General features: G+C 44.6%; 1 protein-coding gene across 1 annotated transcript in view; it reads left to right on the top strand.

The window, feature by feature from the left end:
• The window catches only part of PRKX (protein kinase cAMP-dependent X-linked catalytic subunit), a 381,150-nt gene that overhangs the window by 318,154 nt on the left and 46,734 nt on the right, over positions 1 to 16,262 (top strand). Inside the window, exon 6 of the mRNA XM_069204618.1 lies at positions 14,176 to 14,233. Within this exon, the coding sequence (XP_069060719.1) occupies positions 14,176 to 14,233 (58 nt within the window). The remainder of the gene's footprint in view (positions 1 to 14,175; positions 14,234 to 16,262) is intronic.

Genomic DNA, 16,262 nt, shown 5'->3' with positions numbered 1-16,262 from the left:
CCAAAATACAGTACATTTTTAACCCACAAAGCTGTGCTATAATGAACTCTGAAGTAAACATGTGCAGTTTCTCCAACAGCACACATGCAGTACGGCTTCTGGTAATACCCAAAGGTAATTTACATCACTAATGCACCCTCATCAAAAACGCTAAAGATATGAATTTTTTATTCCTGACTCCAGCTGCTATGACATGATCAGTGCGATCTGTCATAGCTCTTTTTAATTGAACTTATCCCCATCACCTCCCCTTTTCTTCTCCCCTTGCTCCCTCCCACCTTTGTTTCTCATCCCGTCTTTTTTTCTCAACTTAACCTCGCCCCTCACCGTTGTTCGTCCCATCCTCTATAAAGCGGTGAGGCTTGCTGCTTCATAGTGCTTTTTAAAATCATCCTGTTATCCAACCTTCTGAACTCCACCCACCGTCCAATTGCCAAAGCTTATTTTTCTAATGAGTTAGAGCGCGGGCCGGGAGGCGAAGCCAGACCTAAGAGAGTCCCGCAACAAACTTCTCCCAGTGGCGGGAACCAGGATACGGGAGGCCCGTATGCCTGCAAAAAAAGCCTGCAAACAGGTTTAGTCTAGATTGCCAGCGGGATTCGAACCCGCCAATCAAAGCAAATGTCTTGGCCGAGCCACAGGTTTAAAGGGGGTCAGTGGCCGAAAGTGACCAGCACAGGAGAGCAAGACGACAACCCACCAACACCTTATAGTGGGCATCGCAGCTGCGCACGAGGGGTTGGTTTTCAAGAGGCAGAAGGGTCAAAAAAGCCTTGAAACACAATTCGCAAGGAATAAGGAGCACCCGAATAGTGCCCCTATGATGCCTGATGGCAGGGGTGTGGTGGGCGGCAAACAATAATTGGTAAAAGGGGCAGTGGCGGTCGGGCACGGTACTTGCAGCCCAGGCAGAGTCAGAAGCCACCCACCAACACTTTGCAGCAAGGGAACTGCCGGCGCACTCTGGGACCCCAGCGGTAATTACAGACAATAGCATATTAAATTACCTTTTGCTTTGGTCATACGATTGACTGCCAACCACGTGTGATTTTGAACATGTATGATTTGTAATAAACTGAGGCCGTATATTAGAGATTGACCGCCAACCACGTGTGATTTTGAACCATGTATGATTTGAAATAAACTGAGGCCGAGTATTATCCAACATTGCTTCCAGAGTAGTGTCTTGGGGATGGGGGACACAGGATGGCAGTGAGTTGGATGGTTTCTCGCATGTCTGGAAGGGGTTCAGCTTTTGCTGTCATGGTGGTAATACGCACCTTATGCAAAGTGGCGACGGAGTGCTAAACAAACTTAAGAGGTTTCAGTTTTCATTACCAGATTAGTTGAAGTGCTTATACAACCCATGGGTCGTTAGCCAATTTCTTAAGAAAATTGAGTTGTAAAAACGCATTGTTTTGCTGCTTACGTAAACATTGTCTTGTAATGAGGGGGAGGTTTTTGATGCTACTCCGAACGGGCCAGTTGCAGCAATACAGCATGTTTACACCCCACCTATTAAGGCTTAAAGCTACCTTAGATAGTGAGACCTTTCTTAAAGCTCTCCATGGGAGGGATAGGGACTTGCTCTGCAGCATGGACTGATGTGGTTATTTCTTGGCTGCCCTTACCAAACGTCTGGTAAAACCTGTGTAACGGAGTACATTTCTTTGGAAATGTTCTTGATTTGCACTATACATCGCACCACCTGCTTACACTTTCTGGTAGACAAAATAAGTGGGGGAGATTGAACTCCCATATGCACCTTGCCCTCACTTTCTTCTCAAAATCCTAATCACCTAGGAGATATTGTTTCTTTTGCATGACTGGGCAACTCGCATCCAATGGACACATACCAAGTATGACAATTGCCTTCTTATAAACTACAATGGTGGTGTACCACTTATTAGAAATTATCAGTTCACATATAAAGAAAGTACAATTCTCTTGTGATGTGAATACATCAAATCTTCTCTTTATTTTCTTCCATTCACTTATTTCCTTCCATATTGTTCTTGGTGAAACATAACGTACATAGTAGCAACAGCCAACACGTTTCGCCCTTTAACATAGGGCTTCTTCAGGGCTGTAAGATAATGTGTAATAAGAAATAAAAACACAAACAACACTTGAACACATAGTCAGAACAACAAATAATTATGAGACAAAACATGAAAGTAAGTGTAAATACAAATACAGATGAAATTAAAAATAGACATATAAATATATAAGTATATACACAGACATGAGTCCAAAACGTTACTAGGAATTGCCTAGACAACAGTGAAACCACAGTGGTGTGACATAAGAAACTTACAAGGGAATTTACAGGTGAATCTAGAATAAAAAGAAAGTATAAAAAATGTTAAGTGATGGAGAAATATCCAGTGTAATAAAATAGTTTTTATTATCACCAGTGTCCGAGGCCGACTGTGTGCATGCATAATCATGTGATGGTCCATAATTGCCAAGTATAAACATACCTATTCATTTTCTGGTTGGTTATGGTATAAACATTTCTTCACATATATATTCCTAGTGGATCTGGTGGGAAGAGGGACAAAAAGAAAAACCAGACCATTGTATGACCAAACCGGAATGAGCCATGGGCAGTGAGTGCCAACATATTGAGATAATTATCTCCAGCCTAGCCCCCCTGTCATGTCATTCATGCGTTTATCAAGATAAAAAAAACTTGTGTCACTCATAAAGTAACAATTAGCAAAGAAATCCCTTACATTATACAGACCATCCACTGATGGTCGTTGTTGGACGGTTGGTTATATAAACCGATCAGTATTTTATACCGAATCCTCCGTTAGTGTAGGCAAGTTAACAAAAGGTAAAATGTCTTACCCAAATATTCAAGAAGGATTCATAATGCCGGGTGGAAACTAATCATGGCCCTCAATATGGTTGGAGAACCATTCGAAGCAGGAGAAATCCAGCAGCACTTCGCCGGCCCAGTTTCAAATTTACCGCCACCGGCGTTCTCAAGTACGGGCGCTTATTATGTGATGCCTCTGTTCCCGGGATTCCTTGGCCGAGAAATGAAAATATAACCATTCCAAGCAGGAGAAGTCCTGCAGCACTTCTCCGGCGCAGTTTCAAATTTACCTCCGCCGTTGGTGTTCTCAAGTACGATCGCTTATTATGTTATCCCTCTGATCCCGGAAATCCGGGACCGAGCACTAAAAATAGTGGACCATAGGATTAAGAGTAGCGGCCACATTGGTAGTATGTATCACCGCGTCAATAAGTGGTAAAAAGAACCACATCTTAGCACAACAGAAATATCAAACAACCTAAGTGTGAAAAAAGGGGCGGCCATCTTTTTCAGGGTTATATACATGATACTGCGGTTAGTATATCAGAGAATGAAGTAAGGCCTATATATGCACATCATCGTTTAACAAATTGGTAATACAAATAATGTAGAAATACTAAGGTATGTACAATTACTGAGGTATACACAGAAAAATATATAACATTTTTTAACAGCCACGAATAACGATTTAACATTGTAATCCGAAGGACAGGTATAGTTCCAAAATATTCATGGTTAATATATCTGAAAAAAGTGCAAGGCCTGAGTATACCAATCATCATTTATCAAATTAGTAGTACAGGTACATAACATGATTGCAAAGAGTAATGGAACTAAATACCCATATAGTCTCATAACAAATTGATGTGCAAGATATTGTGCTATATCCACCTATCCACTTCAATTAGTACTTGAACAAAAATATAGACATTTTGATATATACAAATATGAAACATTGTTACAGATAGTAGTGAAATTCCTGATCCATGACCCAATTCAACCGCCCGTAGGCGGCAAATCCATGCTGCCTCCTTTTGACGCAGGATGAGTTCTCTGATTCCTCCTCTTGGGTGAGGGGATGATGTGATCTACCCCTTGGAACCAGTTATGTGCATAATCTGGATGAGTTAACATTATATGGGATGTTAGTGGGTATCTAGTATCCTTGTTTCTAATAGCACGTGTGTGTTCCTGTATTCTTAGTTTAAGAGACCACACAGTACTTCCCACATAGATCTTGTTGCATGTACAGCCCAAAATGTAGATGACATATTTCGTATTGCAATTGATAAAATGCTTGATGGTGTATGTTCTAGTAGTGTTATAACAAAAGTCTTTGGACTTATCCAAACCCAGGGCACAGATATTCCATTCGTGACCTATATTGAAACCCTTTGGTTTCGTTGAGAGCCATGTAAGTTTATTTGGAACGGCAACGTAGCTAGGGCATAGTTGACCCCTGAGTGTCATGCCTCTGCGATAAGTAATCTTTGGTGTCTTGGATATATGCCCTTTCAATCCCGGTATGTCCATAAGTAAATGCCAGTGACGTTTTAAGGTCTTAAAAATGTCCTGGCTGTGGACTGAATATCGGGTCACAAAAGACAGCTGATCAGAACATTTCTTTTTATCTTTGCGAGATTTCACAATCAAAGTCTCCTTCCTAGAGATTCTCATGATCCGTTTTTCCGCATCAGATAAAGTCCTATCATCATACCCTCTCTTAATAAATCTGTTTAGCATATTGAATTTGTGTGAGAAATGTATCATTGGTTCTACAGTTGCGTCTCACGCGCACTGTAGGAAAGTACTTTATTTTTATGACAATATGCCAAAGTATCTTAGAATGTACCCTCAGTGAGAGGATAGGAAATATACACAAGATATATATATACAATAGCAAAAATATGCAGTATAGTCTTAGAAAACAGTGCAAACAATGTATAGTTACAATAGGATGCAATGGGGAAACATAGGGATAGGGGCAACACAAACCATATACTCCAAAAGTGGAATGCGAACCACGAATGGACCCCAAACCTATGTGACCTTGTAGAGGGTCGCTGGGACTATTAGAAAATAGTGAGAGTTAGAAAAATAACCCTCCCCAAGACCCTGAAAAGTGAGTGCAAAGTGCACCAAAGTTCCCCTAAGGACAAAATAGTCGTGTTAGAGGGAAAATGCAAGGAAAACACAAATCAGCAATGCAACAACGATGGATTCCTGACTGAGGGTACCTGTGGAACAAGGGGACCAAGTCCAAAAGTCACAAGCAGCTCGGAGATGGGCAGATGCCCAAGAAATGCCAGCGGTTGGTGCAAAGAAGCTCTTACTAGGCTGAAGAACTGTGAATACTGCAGGAACGACAAGGGCTAGAGACTTCCCCTTTGGAGGATGGATCCCCCACGCCTTGGAGAGTCGTGCAGAAGTGTTTTCCCGCCGGATGGACGCCAACAAGCCTTGCTACACGCAAATCGTGCGTTTGGCGTTTTTGGACGCTGCTGGGGCCCAGGAGGGACCAGGAGGTCGCAAATTGGACCTGCAGAGAGAGGGGACGTCGAGCAAGACAAAGAGCCCTCACTGAAGCAGGTAGCACCCGGAGAAGTGCCAGAAACAGGCACTACGAGGATGCGTGAAACGGTGCTCGCCGAAGTTGCACAAAGGAGTCCCACGTCGCCGGAGACCAACTTAGAAAGTCGTGCAATGCAGGTTAGAGTGCCGTGGACCCAGGCTTGGCTGTGCACGAAGGATTTCCGCCGGAAGTGCACAGGGGCCGGAGTAGCTTGCAAAGTCGCGGTTCCCAGCAATGCAGCCCAGCGAGGTGAGGCAAGGACTTACCTCCACCAAACTTGGGCTGAAGAGTCACTGGACTGTGGGGGTCACTTGGACGGTGTCGCTGGATTCGAGGGACCTCGCTCGTCGTGCTGAGAGGAGACCCAAGGGACCGGTAATGCAGCTTTTTGGTGCCTGCGGTTGCAGGGGAAGATTCCGTCGACCCACGGGAGATTTCTTCGGAGCTTCTGGTGCAGAGAGGAGGCAGACTACCCCCACAGCATGCACAAGCAGGAAAACAGTCGAGAAGGCGGCAGGATCAGCGTTACAGAGTTGCAGTAGTCGTCTTTGCTACTATGTTGCAGGTTTGCAGGCTTCCAGCGCGGTCAGCGGTCGATTCCTTATCAGAAGGTGAAGAGGGAGATGCAGAGGAACTCGGCTGAGCTCATGCATTCGTTATCTAAAGTTTCCCCAGAGACAGAGACCCTAAATAGCCAGAAAAGAGGGTTTGGCTACCTAGGAGAGAGGAAAGGCTACCAACACCTGAAGGAGCCTATCACAAGGAGTCTCTGACGTCACCTGGTGGCACTGGCCACTCAGAGCAGTCCAGTGTGCCAGCAGCACCTCTGTTTCCAAGATGGCAGAGGTCTGGAGCACACTGGAGGAGCTCTGGACACCTCCCAGGGGAGGTGCAGGTCAGGGGAGTGGTCACTCCCCTTTCCTTTGTCCAGTTTCGCGCCAGAGCAGGGGCTAAGGGGTCCCTGAACCGGTGTAGTCTGGCTTATGCAGAATTGGGCACATCTGTGCCCAACAAAGCATTTCCAGAGGCTGGGGGAGGCTACTCCTCCCCTGCCTTCACACCATTTTCCAAAGGGAGAGGGTGTCACACCCTCTCTCAGAGGAAGTTCTTTGTTCTGCCATCCTGGGCCAGGCCTGGCTGGACCCCAGGAGGGCAGCTGCCTGTCTGAGGGGTTGGCAGCAGCAGCAGCTGCAGAGAAACCCCAGGAAGGGCAGTCTGGCAGTACCAGGGTCTGTGCTACAGACCACTGGGATCATGGAATTGTACCAACAATGCCAGGATGGCATAGAGGGGGCAATTCCATGATCATAGACATGTTACATGGCCATATTCGGAGTTACCATGGTGAAGCTACATATAGGTAGTGACCTATATGTAGTGCACGCGTGTAATGGTGTCCCCGCACTCACAAAGTTCAGTGAATTGGCTCTGAACAATGTGGGGGCACCTTGGCTAGTGCCAGGGTGCCCTCACACTAAGTAACTTTGCACCTAACCTTTACCAGGTAAAGGTTAGACATATAGGTGACTTATAAGTTACTTAAGTGCAGTGTAAAATGGCTGTGAAATAACGTGGACGTTATTTCACTCAGGCTGCAGTGGCAGGCCTGTGTAAGAATTGTCAGAGCTCCCTATGGGTGGCAAAAGAAATGCTGCAGCCCATAGGGATCTCCTGGAACCCCAATACCCTGGGTACCTCAGTACCATATACTAGGGAATTATAAGGGTGTTCCAGTAAGCCAATGTAAATTGGTAAAAATGGTCACTAGCCTGTCAGTGACAATTTGGAAAGAAATGAGAGAGCATAACCACTGAGGTTCTGATTAGCAGAGCCTCAGTGAGACAGTTAGTCACTACACAGGTAACACATTCAGGCACACTTATGAGCACTGGGGCCCTGGGTTACCAGGGTCCCAGTGACACATACAACTAAAACAACATATATACAGTGAAAAATGGGGGTAACATGCCAGGCAAGATGGTACTTTCCTACACGCACCATCTCACCAAACAGGATATAAATTACTGATTTGGGGTGGGCGCTTGTTGCATGTAAAATGCTGTTACAAGCAGTAGATTTTCTATATAAAACACTCTGTATGCAGTTATGTGTTAAAAAAATCTAATATCCAGAAAATCAATTGTATCTTTACTGTAGTGTATGCTAAGTTTAACGTTGTATGGGTTGTCGTTAAGAAAAGCATGGTACATGTTTAACTGTTCAATCGTGCCTAAGAATACAGGAACACATACGTGCTATTAGAAACAAGGATACTAGATACCCACTAACATCCCATATAATTTTATCTCATCCAGATTATGCACATATCTGGTTCCAAGGGGTAGATCACATCCCCCCCCCTCCCCCCCCTCCAAACCAAGAGGAGGAAACAGAGAACTCATCCTGCGTCAAAAGGAGACAGCATGGATTTGCCGCCTGCGGCGGTTGAGTTGGGTCACAATACGGATCATGAATTTCACTACTATCTATAACAATGTTTCATATTTGTATATATCAAAATGTCTATATTTTTGTTCAAGTACTAATTGAAGTGGATAGGTGGATATAGCACAATATCTTGCAGATCAATTTGTTATGAGACTATATGGGTATTTAGTTCCATTACTCTTTGCAACCATGTTATGTACCTGTACTACTAATTTGATAAATGATGATTGGTATACTCAGTCCTTGCACTTTATTCAGATATATTAACCATGAATATTTTGGAACTATACCTGTCTTTCGGATTACGATGTTAAATCGTTATTAGTGGCTGTTAAATTTTTTAATATATTTTTCTGTGTATACCTCAGTAATTGTACATACCTTAGTATTTCTACATTATTTGTATTACCAATTTGTTAAACGATGATGTGCATATATAGGCCTTACTTCTTTCTCAGATATACTAACCACAGTATCATGTATATAACCCCAAATAAGATGGCCGCCCCTTTTTTCACACTTAGATATTTCTTTTGTGCTAAGATGTGGTTCTTTTTACCACTTATTGACGCAGTGATACATACTACCAATATGGCCGCTACTCTTAATCCTATGGTCCACTCTCTATTTTTAGTTCTCGTCCCGGATTTCTGGGATCAGAGGGATCACATAATAAGCGCTCGTACTTGAGAACGCCGATGGCGGCAGTAACCGCGCCGGCCAAGTGCTGCAGGACTTCTCCTTCTTGGAATGGTTCTATTTTAATTTCCCGGCCACGGATTCCCGGGAACAGAGGCATCACCTAATAAGCGCCCATACTTGAGAATGCCGGCGGCGGTAAATTTGAAACCGCGCCGGCGAAGTGCTGCTGGATTGCTCCTGCTTCGAATGGTTCTCCAACCATATTGAGGGCCATGATTAGATTCCACCCAGCATTATGAATCCTTCTTGAACATTTGGGTAAGACATTTTACCTTTTGTTAACTTGCCTACACTAACAGAGGATTCAGTATTTAAAATACTGATCGGTTTATATAACCAACCGTCCGACAATGACCATCGGTGGATGGTCTGTATAATGTAAGGGATTTCTTTGCTAATTGTTACTTTGAGCGACACAAGTTTTTTTTAAATCTTGATAAACGCATTAATTACATGACAGGGGGGCTAAGCTGGAGATAATTATCTTGATATGTTGGCACTCACTGCCCATGGCTCATTCCGGTTTGGTCATACAATGGTCTGGTTCTTTTTTTTGTCCCTCTTCCCACCAGATCCACTAGGAATATGTATGTGAAGAAATGTTTATACCATAACCAACCAGAAACTGAACAGGTATGTTTATACTTGGCAATTATGGACCATTGCATGATTATGCATGCACACAGTCGGCCTCTGACACTGGTGATAACAAAAACTATTTTATTACACTGGATATTTCTCCATCACTTAACATTTTTTATACTTTCTTTTTATTCTTGAGTCACGTGTAAGTTCCCTTGTAAGTTTCTTTTGTCACTCCACTGTGGTTTCACTGTTGTCTAGGCAATTCCTAATAACGTTTTGGACTTGCGTCTGTGTATATACTTATATATTTATTTGTCTGTTTTTAATTTAATCTATATTTGTATTTACACTTACTTTCATGTTTTGTCTCATAATTGTGTTGTTCTGACTGTGTTCAAGTGTTTGTGTTTTTATTTCTTATTACACATTATGTTACTGCCCTGTAGAAGCCCTATGTTAAAGGGCGAAACGCGTTGGCTGTTGCTACTATGTACATTATGTTTCACCAAGAACAATATGGAAGGAAATAAGTGAATGGAAAAAAATAAAGGGAAGATTTGATGTATCCACATCACATGAGAATTGGACTTTCTTTATATGTGAACTGATAATTTCTAATGGTTGGTGCACCACCATTACAGTTTTCATCATTGTTTTTTTCTAACCTTACCAGCACCTTTGCGGCAGGTGCTTTGGTGGAGTTGCACACTCGGGACATCTGAATGTCCCACTGCTTGGATAGTTGGGAACCTATAGGGATTGGTGTGTATTTTACGAGCCTGCTGGGTTCTGCTGTTGTATAATTGCCTTCTTGTATTTGCCTCCTAACCAGTGCAGTAGCCTTTTTGTCACTCATGCCTTTGGCTAAGCAGCGGATCGCAATTTGTTCCCCACCTCTGTAGATTGTCTGGAATGTTTTTAAATCCCCCAAACCAAACTCATTGCAACTCATGGCCATCATAGGTTTTCTATGTCGCAAGGTAACACGTTGTACTTGGCCCTCAGTTCCCTGTGTGTGAGCCTCCACATTATTAGTGAAGGACTTGAGTCTCCCGCCTCTTGTCAGTCCGCTTATTCAGATGTTCGATGCGCTTTTTAAAGAATGTTGTTGTTTTTAATGTAAATAGTAGATGTTTCTGTGGTAATCCGTAGTAATCCTGTGTACTAATGTTGGCAACTTTTGAATGGCTGAGTTATCTGTTTGCCGTGATTGGGGGGCGTGTCTGCCTAACAACTGAAACTGTTTTATTCTGTGTGCCCTGACACTTTTCTGCAGATCTGAATGGACAGAGTACCAGATGACTCTTCCAGATAAGCTTGCTTCTATGCACTTAGGTGATTATTTGTTGTGGTGGTTATGTCTGCTGTGATGGTTATTCATGTATTGGATTTATAAAAATGGTTATTTGGGGTTTGTGAAGATGCACGTGTATGTATTGCTATGATTCCGAGAGACCTTTGTTAGAAGAAAGTAATATATTTTCATTCCTCCGCTATTATGGGCAGACTTCTGTGGTATAGGGATTGATGTTTGTGTGAAAAAGTGTGGTGTGAAGCTTGTAATTTATGAGTTTTCTGCGCATGAAGCAATCCCAGACATTGTTAAAGAAATTATGATTTTGTGAAAGGGTGGACCTGTTCAGGAATGGAGTATTCTGTGTGTAAATATGCAATTGATCCTGAATCAAGTTTCTTTTCACTTAGCTACTAAATTAAGGAAATAGGTGTCCCTCTTCCTATAATATGAGCTTAGTGTTTGGGTCCTTCCTCCCAGTCCTCTCCCAGGGAGTGAAACGACAGGAACACACAAGTGACAAATCGCTTTGCTTCTCCATTACAGACCTAGAACATTTGCACCTGAAGTATCTGAAGTACAGCTCAATAGACCAATGATCGTATAAACAAGTCCTTTTTTCATCTAGATGCACGACTCCTCACTGAATGAATTGATATTTTCGTAATGATAGTCAAACACACAGCTGTAGGAATGTAGCCTCATTCTAGCCCTGTTACCCCCACTTGTGGCCTGTTTGTGAGTATATGTCAGAGTGTTTTTACTGTCATACTGGGATCCTGCTAGCCAGGGCCCAGTGCTCATAGTGAAAACCCTATGTTGTCAGTGTGTTATGTGTCACTGGGATCCTGCTAGCCAGACCCCAGTGCTCATAAGTTTGTGGCCTATATGTGTTCCCTGTGTGGTGCCTAACTGTATCACTGAGGCTCTGCTAACCAGACCCTCAGTGTTTATGCTCTCTGCTTTTAAAATTGTCACTGCAGGCTAATGAGTAATTTTACCAATTCTCATTGGCACACTGGAACACCGTTACAATTCCCTTGTATGTGGTACATAGGTACCCAGGGTATTGGGGTTCCAGGAGATCCCTATGGGCTGCAGCGTTTCTTTTGCCACCCATAGGGAGACAATTCTTACACAGGACTGCCACTGAAGCCTGAGTGAAATAACGTCCAGGTTATTTCACAGCCATTTTACACTCCACATAAGTAACTTATAAGTCACCTATATGTCTAACCCTCAGTTGGTGAAGGTTAAGTGCAAAGTTACCTAGTGTGTGGGCACCCTGGCACTAGCCAAGGTGCCCCCACATTGTTCAGGGCAAATTCCCCAGACTTTGTGAGTGCGGGGACACCATTACACGTGTGCACCACATATAGGTCAATCCCTATATGTAGCGCCACAATGGTAACTCCGAACATGGCCATGTAACATGTCTAGGATCATGGAATTGTCCCCCCAATACCATTCTGGTATTGGGGGGACAATTCCATGCATCCCCGGGGTTCCAGCAAAGAGCCCGGGTACTGCCAAACTAACTTTCTGGGGTCTCCACTGCAGCTACTGCTGCTGCCAACCGCTCAGACAGGTTTCTGCCCCCCTGGGGCCTGGGCAGCCTGGTCCCAGGAAGGCAGAACAAAGGATTTCCTCTGAGAGAGGGTGTTACACCCTCTCCCTTTGGAAATAGGTGTGAAGGGCCTGGGAGGAGTAGCCTCTCCTGGCCTCTGGAAGAGCTTTGAAGGGCACATATGGTGCCCTCTCTGCATAAGCCAGTCTACACCGGTTCAGGGATCCCCCAGCTCTGCTCTGGAGCGAAACTGGACAAAGGAAAGGGGAGTGACCACTCCCCTGACCAGCACCTCCCAGGGGAGGTGCCCAGAGCTCCTCCAGTGTGTCCCAGACTTCTGCCATCTTGGATACAGAGGTGTGAGGGCACAATGGACAGCTCTGAGTGGCCAGTGCCAGCAGGTGACGTCAGAGACCCTTCCTGATAGGTCCTTACCTTTCTCTGTAGCCAATCCTCCTCTGAGGGCTATTTAGGGTCTCCCCTGTGGGCATCTCACCAGATAATGAATGCAAGAGCTCACCAGAGTTCCTCTGCACTTTCCTCTTCGACTTCTGCCAAGGATCGACCGCTGACTGCTTCAGGATGCCTGCATAACCGCAACAAAGTAGCACGAAGACTACCAGCAACATTGTAGCGCCTCATCCTGACGGCTTTCTCGACTGTTTCCTTGTAGTGCTTGCTCTGAGGGCTGTCTGCCTTCACACTGCACTGGAAGCCAAGAAGAAATCTCCTGTGGGTCGACGGAATCTTCCCCCTGCCAACGCAGGCACCAAACATCTGCATCACTGGTCCTCTGGGTCCCCTCTCATCCTGACGAGCGTAGTCCCTGGAACACAGGAGCTGGGTCCACGTGTCTTAGACAGTCCAGTGGCCTTTCTGTCCAAATTTGGTGGAGGTAAGTCCTTGCCTCCCCACACCAGACAGTAATCCTGTGTACTGCGTGAACTGCAGCTGCTCGGGCTTCTGTGCACTTTTGCAAGACTTCCTTCGTGCACAACCTATCCCAGGTCCCCAGCACTCCGTCCTGCATTGCCCAACTCGCTGAGTTGGACTCCGATGTCGTGGGACCCTCCTTTGTGACTGAGTCGACCGCTGTCCTCAGATCTTCTAAGTGCCTGTTCAGGTGCTTCTGCGGGTGCTGCCTGCTTCTGCGTGGGCTCTCCGTGTTGCTGAGTGACCCCCCCCGTCTCCTCCTCCAAGGGGCGACCTCCTGGTCCTTCCTGGGCCCTAACAGCACCCAAAATCCTCAACCGCGACTCTTGCAGCTACCAAGGCTTGTTTGCAGTATTTCTGCGTGGAAACAACTCTGCATCCTCCAACCCGCCGTGGGACATCTTCTGACCAAAGGAGAAGTTCCTGGCACCTTCCGTTGTTGCAGAATCTTCAGCTTCTTCCACCCGGAGGCAGCCCTTTTGCACCTTCATCCGGGGTTTAGTGGGCTCCTGCCCACCCAGGACACTTGCGTGACTCTTGGACTGGGTCCTCTTCCTTTACAGGTCCTCAGGTCCAGGAATCCGTCTTCAGTGCTTTGCAGTCCGTTGTTGTCCTTGCAGAATCCCATATCTCGACTTTACTGTCTTTCTGGGGTAGTAGGGTAAATTTACTCCTACTTTTCAGGGTCTTGGGGTGGGGTATCTTGGACACCCTTCGTGTTTTCTTACACTCCCAGCGACCCTCCACACACTACAATAGGCTTGGGGTCCATTCGTGGTTTGCATTCCACTTTTGGAGTATATGGTTTGTGTTGCCCCTAGGCCTATTTCTCCCTATTGCATTCTATTGTGATTCTACATTGTTTGCACTACTTTTCTAACTGTTACTTACCTGATTTTGGTTTGTGTGTATATATTTTGTGTATATTACTTACCTCCTAAGGGACTATATCCTCTGAGATACTTTTGCCATATTGTCACTAAAATAAAGTACCTTTATTTTTAGTAACTCGGAGTATTGTGTTTTCTTATGATATAGTGCTATATGATATAAGTGGTATAGTAGGAGCTTTGCATGTCTCCTAGTTCAGCCGCTCTGCTATAGCTACCTCGATCAGCCTAAGCTGCTAGAACACCTCTATTCTACTAATAAGGGACAACTGGACCTGGTACAAGGTGTAAGTACTACTTACTATAAGCCAGGCCAGCCTCCTACAACATCTAATTGCGTTTTTTTCTATTTTTCAGAGATCTCATTAAGAAGCTTCTTGTTGTTGACCGGACAAGGCGATTAGGAAATATGAAGGTTGGTTTGACATTCTTATTAAAAAAAAAAAAAAAAAAGTTCTTAAGTAACTCCATTTTTAGGTCTGGCCTAGAGATAGATCTGCTGTTTTGCTATCCAGTCTTCTAAAACAAAATTGTAATAAAAATACATTAATACGAATATTGCACCTCACCTTGAGGCTACTGCATTTTTACTGTTTGCTACTTGTACAGTTTCAATGCATGTTTAACAAAAAATTGCAGGCTTGCTAAGGCCATACAAATTGCGAAGGCAAATGTATGTTGTGACATGGCAGTCAGTTACGTTCTTCTCTGATCTTGCCAGCCATCCCTCTTCAAATACTACTTTTTTAGGAGAAACGGTAAGCCCTTCGGTCTTCTCTTTCTATAATCACTTCAACCATCGACCATCTTGCCTTTGTAGGAGTATCTCAGCCAAAAATAATGACAGCTGGTTTGTTTGGATTGACTACAAGCTTTATGGGTCTAACTGTAACAATTCGGAGCATCCACCAAGAGCTAAAGGTGATAACAGTGCTAGATCGTGGAGTATCTTGCGCAGACTGTGGTAATGTAAGATGGTAAGGTACTCAACTTTGCTGATAACATCCGCCCTGAAAAATGAGTAATCCTACAAGCTATATGTAAATGAATCAGCTGAGATGCCAACCACCCCTTTCCACCTTCCTGCCCCGCTTAACTCTCATCTTGGTATAAATTATACTACGTAAGTGTCAGTTCTGACTTAATTCAGTTTGAACCCCGATGTTGTGGTATAAAATCCAAATCGCCTTATATAGCAGGGGTATAACACCCCAACCATGTAACTTCTTCCATACCAGACATCAATATGCAGTATCGAAGGCCATCTAGTAGTCATTAGAACTGGCAGAGAACCTCATCAATTGGAGACTTCAGGAAAGCATTGCGGGGTTGGCTTTGCTGAGCAAAGTCTGCACTAAGAGACTTTACCGTGTTGGGTGCTGAGTAAAGAAGGCTGGGAGACCTGGGGCTGGTTTGTGATACCTGGGTATAGGCTGACTAACCGGCGGCACCCAGCATGGTTCAGCCCACACCAAAGTCAGCGTGTATGTCAGGGTTTCATTGAATGGTATTATAAGCTCTGAAGTTACAGGGCCTGGCTGCAAAATTTAAGTAAGCTGATTAGCATAGGTTTCAACTGTTGGTAGGTACAATTCTAACACCTGTGCTACTCTATACCACCACAGAAAAGGGGGACTTTGCTCAGTTTGGGGCTAGAAAGAGGAATCCAGTTACATATCTGGCACTGTATGAAGTACATTGCCATTTTGGAAGTCTGTGTATAGTGCTTCAGTATAGTGAGGAGGTAATACATTGTCTACCTCCTCACCATTATCCCCATCATGTGGAACATCCTGAAGGTCCTGTAAGGCATCTGAGTGAGAGCAAAATAAGTCCTCGAGTCGCCGAAGATACTGGTGCCAAGGCAAGGGCACTGCGGGAGAGGCTTCTCAAAATCTGCCTGAATCTTAGTAATTTCTTGGTGAGGCATTAAGCAAGAACTGGCTGACGTCTGTTCCAGATCCAAAATCAGCAGCATCTTTGTTGAATCCGGGATTGGCACCACTGCAGCCATGTCGGGCTCAGGTCCGGCTCTAACCACCGTGGCCTAGAGCAAAGGAATGGCGGTATAGTTCTGAACCAGTGAGGATCCAGACAGAGGATTAGCTGGGTCAGTAGGATCTGGGGCAGGGCTCACCTGCAGAAGTCAGAGCAGCCCTGCTGGGTCCTTGTGTTCAAAAGACATTGCAGAGGCTCTGGAATCATCCAGAAGAGCTACAGAATTGCTTCCTTGCAGGCCTCTAACTTGTGTTGAGTCAATAATGGCCCTGTTTGAGGCACACCAGCTGTGAAATGGAGTCTGGATGGGATGACTGGTTCAAAATTGGGGCTTTAGAATGTAGACTGCAGGAGCAACGAGGGAAGGACTGCCTTATGGTCATCTTATGTTTATGACATGACTTGTCATTGGCCTTCATCCTAGACTTACTCAAGAGTCAGGATCT

This window comes from Pleurodeles waltl, chromosome 8 (assembly GCF_031143425.1).
Source record: "Pleurodeles waltl isolate 20211129_DDA chromosome 8, aPleWal1.hap1.20221129, whole genome shotgun sequence".
Classification (NCBI taxonomy): Eukaryota; Metazoa; Chordata; class Amphibia; order Caudata; family Salamandridae; genus Pleurodeles; species Pleurodeles waltl.
The sequence above is the reverse complement of the archived record's forward strand: the minus strand, read 5'-3'. Positions and strand labels throughout refer to the sequence as shown.